This window comes from Macaca mulatta, chromosome 12, assembly GCF_049350105.2.
Source record: "Macaca mulatta isolate MMU2019108-1 chromosome 12, T2T-MMU8v2.0, whole genome shotgun sequence".
In the NCBI taxonomy this organism is placed as follows: domain Eukaryota; kingdom Metazoa; phylum Chordata; class Mammalia; order Primates; family Cercopithecidae; genus Macaca; species Macaca mulatta.
Window position 1 is genome coordinate 18008988 of NC_133417.1, and position 12230 is coordinate 18021217.

A 12230-nucleotide genomic window follows, 5' to 3' on the forward strand; every position below is an offset into this window, starting at 1 on the left:
GTTTAGTGTTCATCCTGAGACCTTGCTGAACATACTTACTAGTTCTAGGAATTTTTTGGCAGATTCCTTGGGATTGTCTATGTAGACAGTCATGTTATCTACAAATAGGTTTTTCTTCTTCTTCTTTGTATTTTTGATTGGTGTATCATAGTTTTACATATTTTGGAGGTAATTGTGATATTTTGATGCATGTATACAATATGCTATGATCATGTCAGGGTAATTGGGATATCCATCTCCTCAAACATTTATCTTTGTGTTGGAAAATTACAATTCTTCTAGCTATTTTGAAATGTATAATAAATTATTGCTAACTATCATCTCCCTACTATACTATCAAAGGCTAGAACTTATTCCTTTTACCTAACTGTATTTTTGTACCCATTAACCAACATCTCTTCATCCCTTCCTCCCTGCAACCCTTCCCAGCAGGTGGTAAACACCATTCTATTTTCTACCTCCATGAGATCCACTTTTTAGGCTCCTACATGCTAGTGAGAACATGCAATATTTGTCTTTTTGTGGCCTGGCTTATTTCTTTTCTTTTTCAACCTTTTATTATAAATTTAATTATTTTTAATTGGCACATATAATATACATATTTTTGGGGTTCATATGATAATCGTACACATTCATATAATTTGTAAAGATCAAATCAATGTAATTGGCATAGCCATCACCTTAAATATTTGTCTTTTCTTTATGCTAGAAACATTGAAATTATTGTCTTCTAGCTATTTTGAAACATACAATAGATTATTTTAAGCTATAGTCACCCTACTGATCTATCAAACACTGAGTCATATTTCTTCTATCAAAACTATATTTGTACCCATTATTCAACCTCTCTTCAACCCCTTCTCTCCCCTACCCTTCCCAGCCTCTGGTAACAACCCATCTAGTCTCTATCTTCATGGGATCCACCTTTTTAGCTCCCACATATGAGTGAGAACATGTGTTTTTTTTGTCTCTTTGTGCTTGGATATTTCACTTAGCATAATGACCTCCATTTCCAACTGTGTTGCCACAAATGACAGGATTTCATTGATTTTATGGCTGAATAATATTCCACTGTGTATATATACCACATTTTCTTTATCTACTCATCTGCTGATGGGTACTTAGGTTGATTCCATATCTTGACTATTGTGAGTAGTGCTGCAATAAACATGGGACTGCATATATCTCTTTGACATACTGATTTCCTTTCTTTTGGATATATATCCAGAAGTGGAATTCCTGGATCATATGATAGTTCTATTTTTAGTTTTTTGAGAAACTTCCATACTGTTTTCCATAATAGCTATACTACAATACATCCCATCAGCAGTATACAAGCATTCCCTTCTTCTCATCCTTGCCAGCATTTATCATTTTTTGTCTTTTCAATAGTAGCCCTCCTAACTGGGGTGAAATAATTCTCATTATGGTTTTGATTTTCATTTTTCTGATGATTAGTGATGTTGAGCATTTTTTCATATACCTGCTGCCATTTGTATGTCTTCTTTTGAGAAATGTCTATTTAGTCCTTTTGCCCATTTTAAAATTGAATTATATATTTATTTTTGCTATGAGTTGTCTGAGTGTCTCATATATATATGTATGTTCCTCCTTCTTATCTGTATGCCTTTATTTCTTTTTCTTGTCTTATTGCATTGGCTAGGACTTCCAATATTGTGTTAAATAAGAATTGTGAGAGTAGACATCTTGCCATCCTTAAGGCAAGAAATATCAACATTAAGTATGGTTTTAGCTGTAGGTTTTTTGTAGATGCTCTTTATCAAGTTGGAGGAGTTCCCCTCTGTTCCTATTTTTCTGTGAGTTTTTATCATTAATGGGTATTGAATTTTTTCAAATAATTTTTCTGCCTCTATTGATATGATCATGTGATTTTTATTCAGCTGTTAATATGATGAATTACACTGATTGATTTTCAATATTAAACTCATGGATTGTTTAGAAGTGTGTTGCTTCATTTCCAAGTGTTTGGAGAGTTTCCATTTTTCTTTCTGTTATTTATTTTTAATTTGTTTTTGTTGTGGTCAGAGAACACATTATATATGATTTCAGTTATTTTAAATTTGTTGTGTTTTGTTTTATAGCCCACAATGTGATTTCCTTGATGTATGTTCCACGAATACTTGATTAAAATGTGTATTCTGCTGTTGTTGGGTGAAATGTTCTATAAATATTAATTAGATTGTCTTGATAATGGTATTTTCCTACATCTTTGCTGATTTTCTGTTTAGTTATTCTATCCATTGTTAAGAGAAGGTTGTGTAGAATCCAACTAAAATTGTAGATTTGCCTATTTCTCCTTTCAGTTCTATCAGTTTTTGTTTCACATATTTTACAGCATAATTGTTTCATGCATACACATTTAGGATTGCTATGTATTTTTGATAGCTTGCCTTTTTTATCATTATGTAATGTGTCTTTCTGTTTCTGGTTATTGTTTTTGCTCTACAATCTATCTTACATTAATATAGTCACTCCTGCTTTCTTTGATTAATATTTACATAATACATATTGTTCCATCCTTTCAACCTGCCTAGATTATATTTAAAGTGAGTTTCTTATAGACAGTGTATAATCATGTTTTAAAATCCAATATGCCAATCTCTTTTTAAATTGGTGTGTTTAGACCATTTACATTTAATGTCACTATTGATATGTGAGGGCTTCAGTCTGCCTTTTTATTTTTTGTTTTATATTTGTTCTCTAAGTTTTTTATTTCTTAGTTTACTTTTCTGTGCCTTCTTGTGGGTTAGTTGAACAACTTTTAAAATTCTATTTTGATTCCTCTACAGTGCTTTTGAGTGTATCTCTTTAAGCAGTTTTTTAAGTTGCTCATAGATATTCCATTATATATACACAACTTATAATAGTCTACTGGTGTTCTCATACTCCCAGTTCAAGGATACTATAGAATCTTACCTCTATTTTTGTCTCTTTATCATTCCACATTTGTAATATACTTGTCTTAAATATGTAGTTGATATACATTTAGAACAAAATCAGACAGTGTTGTAATTTTTGCTTCAATAATTAACATAATTTAGAAAACTGAAGAGAAGGAAAACCTATCACATTTACCCACATTTTTGCTTACTGTGTTCTTCCTTGCTCATGTTCCAATTTTCCTTCTTTAACTTTTTCTTCATATTTAGAGAAGTTCTTTTAGCCATTCTTTTAGGGTGAGTCTACTGCCAACAAATTCTTTTACTTTTTCTTATTTGAGAATATCTTGATTTCCCCTTCATTCCTGGAGGGTATTTTTACTGGGTATAGGATTCATGGTTGACAATACTTTTCTTTCAGCACTTTAAAAATATTTAAAAATATTGTGCCATCTTCCTCTAACTTCTGATGGAAAATCAGTTGTCATCTTAACTGTTTTCCCCCTCTAGATAAAGTGTAGTTTTTCTCTGGCTGCTTTCTAGATTTTTTCTTTAGTTTTCAAAAATAATGTGCCTTGGTGTGGACTTTTAAGGTTTTATCTTCTTCAAGGCTGGTTTGTGTTCTTCAGTCTACAAGTGTATGTCTCTTGCCAAATTTGGGAAGTTTTCAGCCATTATTTTTTGGAGTACTTTTTTCAGCTCCACCCTCTTTCTCCTCTCCTTCTGAAACTCCTAAGAAATGAATGCTAGATATTTTGTTATAGTCCCCATCAGGTTCCTCAAGGTTTCTTAATTTTTATTTTCAGTTTATTTTATCTCTGTTGTTCAGGTTGTGTAATTTCTATTGTTCTGTCTTCTGGGTCACTGCTTCTTTTATACGATTCCTTAAAAGATTATACCTGGTCTCATCACCTCCAGCACTTTCTCTCCTGTTGAGAGTCATGTTAATTTCTTTATACTTACTTATTTACTGTGACACTTACGATTCCTTAAAAGATTATACCTGGTCTCACTACCTCCAGCACTTTCTCTCCTGTTGAGAGTCATGTTAATTTCTAAGTGGCTCTGAACAGAATGTGTGCCGACCAGTGAACTAACAGGCAGTGCCTGGCCATCTCTAGGTGGATTTTTCCATTCAAGCTCTTCCACTTCCTCCACTGAGAAGCCAGAGGGTGTCAGAGACTATGGGCTTCAGCAAGCACCAGGTGAGACCCCACAAGGAAGAGGACAAGAGCAGGAGTGCATGAGCTGTGTGCCAATGCCAGCTCTCTTAACAATTGCTATATTCTTAGGGAAACTACTTGTTTTGATCAAGAGTCTAAATGACAAACAACGTGATTAACACATTTGCTGTATTGTGTTGGGAGTAAAATGGAAACTTAGGGCTGAAAGTTGGGGAAAGAATGAGCGTTCTATGATCCTAGAGCTGGCTGGGCCCGGATGTTTCTGCAGCAGCCGGCCATGACTGATCACAAGCTCTGGGCCAGGGGAGGTGATGTGTGTTTTTCATGGGGAACATAAACCCTGGTCAGTTGGTGTCAGGGAGCTGGGGAAAGGAGCAGTTGCTGACAGTTGGTAGATCCTTTCCGACAGCACTAGTGAAGGGTGGTAACGTGAAAGATCCGGAATAGGAACTAAACAGAGGATGATTTCAGTTTGCCTCTGAGCCATTTGACCATAGTGCTACCTTAGCTATCCTTCTCTGGTCCAGAGCTTTTGTTTACTTGGGCCAATTTGGAGTGTGGCTTTGTCTCCAGAAACTTCTCTCCCTGCTCCATTATGTTGGAATTTCCATCTGCAAATCGCTAGTGGAGGATTGACAAGGGGGTATAAGACCTGGCCCTCAACCTCTTGGAAGGCTGGGTGGATGACCCTGGTCATATCCCCTAACACCATGGGTCTCAGTTTCCTTCCTTTTCTTTTTTTATTGTATTATTTTGAGACCTGATTAAGTTAGTGTCTGTAAAAGGACTCTAATATTAAAATGCCACATCTGTACTTTGTAAGGAAAGTAGGAGTGCAGTGTATTCATCTGTTCAGTTGTGCATTCATATATTCATTCATTATACTTCCCAAGTCTCAGGCACCAAATAATGGAGCCATGATAGGAAGCCTACTCTGGAAAGAGTAGTGAATGACTTCTGTTTGCCTCTAGCCTTTTGACCATAGTGCTACCTTAGCTGCCCTTCTCTGGCTCAGAGCTTTTGTTTACGTGGGCCAATTTGGAGGGTGGCTTTGTCTCCAAGGACTTCTCTCCCTGCTCCATTATGTTGGAATTTCCAGAGACTATGGGCTTCAGCAAGAACCAGGTGAGACCCCAAAAGGAAGAGGACAAGAGCAGTAGTGCGTGAGCTGTGTGCCACTGGAAAGAGTGAGGAAGTCACAGCTGAGTGCCAGTCCCTCCCTCATCCTCCTGTCCAACTCCTCCCTGCAGTCGCTGTTCTCGGAGGGATGTATGCTGTCTTCTGTGGGACGAGAAGATGGTTAAGTGTACGTTTCAAAGAACTTGTCTGAATCATAAGTAGGTTTTCAGGCTGGACACAGTGGCTCATGCCTATAATCCCAGGAGTTTGATACCAGTCTGGGCAACATAGTCAGACCCCCTTCTCTATTATGTATGCGTGTGTGTGTGTACATATGTGTGTGTGTGTGCATTTGTGTGTGTGTGTAAATTATCCAGGTGTGGTGGCACATACCTGGCCTGTAGTTCTAGCTATTGGGGACACTGAGGTGGGAGGATTGCTTGAGCTCAGGAGATCAAGGCTGCAGTGAGCTATGATCACACCACGACACTCCAGCCTGAGTGACAAAGACCCTGTCTCTAGAAAAACAGAAAACAAGACCAAATAAAACAAAAAACACTAAGCTTTCAAAAAAGAAAAGACTCACACAGTTGGAGTAGCATAAAGTAAGTCCCACAGACAAAGAGTAAGGTGCTGAGAAAGCAAACAGCTTGTTGGGCTCAGGAGCCTCGATAAACTTAAGAGCAAAATTTGCAGTGGACAAGCCACAGATGATTTACACATCCCAGCTTTCCCAGATGTGTTCTGAATTCTCCCCAGGAGTGGCTGCCTCCACCTTTCCTGCGGACCAGGAGATCCTTACAGGCAAGGGCTTTGCTTTACTCGAATCCCCGTTGAATCCCCATTGTCTTGCCCCATTCTCCCCCATGAAAAGTCCTTGTGTGACAGGATTGAATTAGTGGCAATGATGAGCATCCCTGGTTTTGGACTTGCAGACTGGAGCCCTTCCCCGACTATGTGACGTGCTGCAAGTGCTGTGGGAAGAGCAAGACCAGTGCCTGCAGGAACTCTCCAGAGAGCAGACAGGAGACCTGGGCACGGAGCAGCCAGTGCCAGGTATGAGGCTTGCCACAGCCCATGTCCTCTCTTGGGGGTGGAGCATGTCCAGTCCCGCTGGGCAGGAGGAGCTTGTCCTGGGCCAGGATTGGATGTGGGAGGCTGATCTAGCTTTATTTACTCAATCAGCTGGGGGGGCCAGGGCTGGAGTGGTTCTGGTGAGCAGATCACATGGACCCCAAAGCCAGATCCTTACTACTCTTCTTTTCCTGGGCAAGTGAACATAGCCAGTGTTTTCCTACCATCAGCTTCTGCGTGCTGACTTGGCCAACTTAAGAGCTTGGTGGGAATTTCTTTGCAAGGCAGTTTTCCTCTCATTCATTCTCCCACCTCCCTGCCAGCTCCATGAGTGAGGTAGTAGGAAAGGCAGCCTGGGTCCACAATAGTGTGGGCCGCCTACTGGGTGACACTCACTGGCTGTGTGAACACAGGCATATTATTTAGCCCTCGGAGTCTCTATTTTCTGATTTATAGAATGGAGGTGGCCAGGTGTGGTGGCTCACGCCTGTAATCCCAGCATTCTGAGAGGCTGAGGTGAGTGGATCACCTGAGGTCAGGAGTTCGAGACCAACTTGACCAATATGGTGAAACCCCACCTCTACTAAAAATACAAAATTAGCCAGGCTTGGTGGCGCACGCCTGTAATTCCAGCTACTAGGGAGGCTGAGGCAGGAGAATTGCTTGAACCCGGGATGCAGAGGTTGCAGTGAGTCAAGATGGTGCCATTGCACTCCAGCCTGGGCAACAAGAGCAAAACTCTGTCTCAAAAAAAAAAAAAAGAATGGAGGTGATAACTTCTTCAGGATTATAATGATAAATGAGATAAAGTGTGTTAAATACAGATGCCTTGTAAATATTGCTAATTTAAATGTTAATTGTTATTATTAATCAACACTTTAAGAGTTAATGTTATATTTAAATGTTAACTTTATTTTTATTCCCTTCCTAAAAGTCTTGTTTTTGCTGTCTGTCGTCTAAGCATAAGGAGGGGTATAGCATTAAGAACCCACTGCAGGGTTCAAACGAACATCTGTACACGGATGTTCATAGCAGCCCCCTTCACAAGGATGAAGAGGTGGAAACAGCCCAAATGCCCATGAACTGATGAATGGATAAACAAAATGTGGTGTATCCATCCAGTGGGTATTATTCAGCTTTTAAAAAGAATGAAGTGGTGATACGTTCTACAGCATGGACAAGCCTTGAAACAATGCTAAGTGAAACAAGCCAGATACAAAAGGACATACATTGTGGGTGGGCATGGTGGCTCATGCCTGTAATCCCAGCACTTTGGGAATCCGAGGTGGGCAGATCATTTGAGGTCAGGAGTTCAAGACCAGCCTGGCGAACATAGCGAAACCCCATCTCTACTAAAAATACAAAAATTAGCCAGCATGGTGGCGGGCACTTGTAATTCCAGCTGGGCTGAGGCAGGAGAATCGCTTGAGCACGGGAGGTGGACGTTGCAGAGATCACGTCATTGCACTGCAGCCTGGGTGACAGAGTGAGACTCTGTCTCAAAATAAATAAATAAATATTAAAAAAAATAAAGGAACACACTGTATGATTTCACTAATATAAAATGTGCAGATGAGCCAAACCTATAGAGACAGATTAGTGCTTACCAGGGCTGAAGGAACGGACGATGGGAAGTGATTGCTTGAGGGGCACAGGTTTCCTTTTGGAATTGGTAAAAATGTGTTAGAACTAGATAGAGGTGATGTTTCCACAATATTTTATTGTGAAGGTACTAAATCCACTAAATCGTGCACTTTAAATCGTTAATGGTTAATGTTATGTTATATGATTTTTCTTCAATTTAAAAAGAGAGAGGGAAAGAAAAACAGAGCCCAGGCTTTTAAATTAGACAGACTGATCTTGAACAAGATTTCACATCTATTTTATGGAGTTGGTGTGAAATGAAAAGCATTCATTTTATATTTATCAGTTTTCACATCTATTTTATGGAGTTGGTGTGAAATGAAAAGCATTCATTTTATATTTATCAGTTTTCACATCTATTTTATGGAGTTGGTGTGAAATGAAAAGCATTCATTCAAAGAATGCTTATTTAGCACTTAGTGGTGTCAGGTGAGTGGTGACAAAGGAGCATTGTCGGCTGTGCTCTCATCATTTAGGAATGTGTTTTGCGGTGCGTGGCAGGAGCTTGATACACTGGCTTCACCAGATAGCAATTTGTTTGTTGCATATTACAAAAAGAGCTGGAGCAAAGTTCCAAGATGTCGCCATATTCCGGATTCCTCCTCTCTTTTGCCTGAATGTGTGGCGTCTGTTCTCATGGTCATATAATGGCTGCTGTACCTCCAGGGAGGAGAGGAGAATACCTGCATTTCTGGCAGGAAGAAGAAGAAAGTCACTAGCAGGAAGGATGAGATAGACTGTAAGCCAGACTTTCTTGACACTCTCCCGGTGACTTCTGCGTATACTGCATCAGCCGGAATAGGACTGCATGGCCACCCCAGCTGCAATGGATACTGCAGGATGAGTTTATAGCTGTGCATGTAACCACCTGGAGCAAAACCAAGTCCTCCTCGTAAGAAAGAAGAGAAGGATGGCAGTGGGCAGGCTTTGCCATTGTCACCACGACTCAGCCTGGTGAGGGAGACATGGATCAAGTGATTAGAAATTCATGGCCAGGCGCGGTGGCTCATGCCTGTAATCCCAGCACTTTGGGAGGCCGAGGCAGGTGGATCACCTGAGGTCAGGAGTTCGAGACCAGCCTGGCCAACAAGGTGAAACCCCGTCTCTACTAAAAATACAAAATTAGCCGTGTGTGGTGGTGGGCGCCTGTAATCCCAGTTACTCGGGAGACGGTGGCAGGAGGATCACTTGAACCCAGGAGGCTGAGGTTGCAGTGAGCCAAGATCGCGCCATTACACTCCAGCCTGGGCAGCAAGAGTGAAACTCTGTCAAAAGAAAGAAGGAAGGAAGGAAGGAAGGAAGGAAGGAAGGAAGGAAGGAAGGAAGGAAGGAAGGAAAGAAACTCATATGAAATGATGAGATAAGAGCAGTATGTGGGTCTGCCGAAAGAAAGAAAGAAAGAAAGAAAGAAAGAAAGAAAGAAAGAAAGAAAGAAAGAAAGAAAGAAAGAAAGAAAGAAAGAAAGAAAGAAAGAAAGAAAGGAAGGAAGGAAAGAAAGAAAGAAAGAAAAGAAAGAAAGAAAGAAACTCATATAAAATGATGAGATAACGGTGAAACCCCGTCTCTACTAAAAAATACAAAAAACTAGCTGGGCGAGGTGGCGGGCACCTGTAGTCCCAGCTACTCGGGAGGCTGAGGCAGGAGAATAGCGTAAAACCCGGGAAGCGGAGCTTGCAGTGAGCTGAGATCCGGCCACTGCACTCCAGCCTGGGAGACAGAGCAAGACTCCGTCTCAAAAAAAAAAATGAGATAAAAGCAGTATGTGGGTCTGCCTGAGTGTCTAATCAGGAAGCTTGACCTAGCCTGGGCCTCCATGAGGGCTTTCTTGAGGAAATGATGTTTGAGCCAAGGCCTGAGCCTGACTGGTGGTTACTGAGCACGGACATGAAGGATCCTGCTGCAGGATGAGCACACAGGGGCTCATCAGCCCTTGGGAGATTTTCATCCTATCCTAAGGGCGGCCAAAAGCCCAGGAGAGTCTTAGGAGGCCAGGGGTGTGACTGTCTGCATTATGAAAGATCACCTCTGCCACAGTGTGGGAGGTGAACTGGAAAAGGACACGAGTAGTTCAGAGAGACCCGCTGGGAGCCCGGTGGGCTAGGCAAGAGATATGATCACTGGGACTGGATAGGATGTCATTGTTTGGATTCCCCAGAAGCAGGTGATTCCAGGCCAGATCAGTGTGACTGGGAACCAAGACAGGGAAGGGAAGAAAGCTGGTAAATGTTGCGTCATCACTGTGGGCACTTGTGGAACACACGCCTCCAAGTCGCACAGGAGCTGGAGGATGCATCCACCAGTGTCCCGTCAGTCAGAGGTGGGGCTGCTTCAGGACACGCAGCTTTCATTCCCTTGCACTGCCAGCCTGCTGTGCTTAGTGACAGAATTGCCTCCAGTAGATAGAGAAAGCCCCCAGACAAAGGGATACTGGGCCAGTGGGTGAAAGTGAGATTGGGTATGCCCAGAAAAGGTTAAGGCTAAGGAGTTAGAAGCAGGTTCCGCTGCGAGGGCTGGAGAGGCGTACACCCATAGCAGAGCTGTGTGGGTGGGAGACACTGACCACACATGGTGATGAGCTGGATTGGGAATGAGGTGAGAGACAGAGAATCCAGGATGGCCCCCAGGTGTCTGACTTGAGCAACTGGAGGAAGAAGTAAAGGAAAATCAGTATTTTGGAGGAGAGGAGATTAAAAATCACAAATGTAGTTTTAGACATGTAGAGGTGAGACTACAGAGTAGGGATGAGGGCTGGGGATAAACCTCCGCATAGGCGCAGGTGAGGCTGAGGTTGCACCAGGAGAGTACAGGAGCGGGAAGGGAAGAGGACCCAGGAGCCAGTCTGGAGCCCTCCCGGCCCCCATTTGTCAGGAGCAGCTGGAAGCAGAGGAACATGAGGGCGTGTGATCAGCAGAGGCAGCAACGTGGATGCTGCAAACGTGCTTTAGCCCATGCACTCGACCACTGCGCGAGGGACAGGGACAGGGACAGGGACAGACATCTCTCCCATAGTGTGAGCCTTTGCTTTCCCTCTACCTGACTGCACTTTCCCTCTGGCTCTGACTGCACTTGGGGAGCCAGACCATGGTCTTACGGCATTCATGGGGGCACCAAAGAGAGCCTTCTGATTTCCTGCTACCCCCAGCAACTGTGTCTGGGACAGGAAGAAGCAAGGCACCAACAAGGCCAGCCTGAGGTGCAGCCGAGTCGTGGGTGCCCCCCACCTCGTCTCCCCAAGGACAATGCCTGAAATTCCGATGACAGCAGCCCTATGAGATAGGGCCTAGAATGCGGAGCCTCTCTGGGGGCTGATGGTGAACTTTCGTTTATACTGAGAAGTAAGGGATGGTTATTTTAACATGAGATGTGTTTAAAATGTCCCACTGTTCTCCAGTGGTTCCAGGATGAGGCCCAGCTCCTGACGTGGCCCCTGTCCACATCTCCACCCCAAACACTGCCAATCAGCTCAACTCTCAACCAAATTGCTTGCAATTTCCTGCCTGTCCATTTCTTTCCTGCCTCCAGCTTTTGCACATGCAGACCCCTCTGCTACAACACCATTCTCCATCTTCTTCCCTCTGAAACCACCCGTCTTTTCAGACTCTTCTAGGAATGATGTCTGAGTGTCCATAGCTCCTCTGGCCAAGTGAGTCACCCCGACTCCTGCAGGAGACTGTTTCTTTCTCCTCGCACCTCTGCACTGCACTGTAAACGTGTGTTTCCTGGACTGTCCCTGCCCCAGCCTGAGGCAGCAACAGTGTCGCCTTCCTTCTTCCCCAGTGTTTTTGACACAGGTCTTGCCAGACTGAATATTCAGTGTGTGTTTGTTGACTGACTTACTGAGTGAATGAGGGCAGATACATGACAGAGAGCAGGGAGAAAAGAGAAAACAAAAGACCGCCAGCCCCAAGGAGAGAGTGGGAGATGAGATGGAGCCTTGGAGGCAGGCGAGGCCCCTGCAGAGGACACAAATGCCCCCAGCTGCCCAACTTGTCACAGATTAGCTGAGGCGAGCGATGTGGTCCTGGTCACCGGTGGAGGGATGCTCTCCAGGGTCTGGCTTTGGGGGACAGAGGGGAGTCCCTGTTTTCTGTGGCCCTCCGCTACGGAGTGGTGAGCTGGCTCTGCCTGCCTCACTCAGGCCCTGACTAGTGACCATGCTGGCTGGGGTTCCCGCTCCCCTCTGGGCACCCGGAATTCCTGTTGGGCTGTCACAGTTCGAGGAAGAGACTCTCCCCACCGGGGTGGGACTCACGGCTGGATCTGGTGAGATGAGCAGGGCTGAATGCCAGGCAGGAAGCAGACAGAGTCA

At 43.3% G+C, this 12230-nt stretch overlaps 1 protein-coding gene across 4 annotated transcripts in view; it reads left to right on the top strand.

Annotated features, from left to right (window-relative positions):
- The window catches only part of SCTR (secretin receptor), an 82189-nt gene that overhangs the window by 22227 nt on the left and 47732 nt on the right, over positions 1–12230 (top strand). For all 4 annotated transcript variants that reach the window (XM_001083803.5, XM_077956858.1, XM_077956857.1 and 1 more), the window contains exon 2: positions 6139–6259. In XM_001083803.5, the coding sequence (XP_001083803.3) occupies positions 6139–6259 (121 nt within the window). The remainder of the gene's footprint in view (positions 1–6138; positions 6260–12230) is intronic.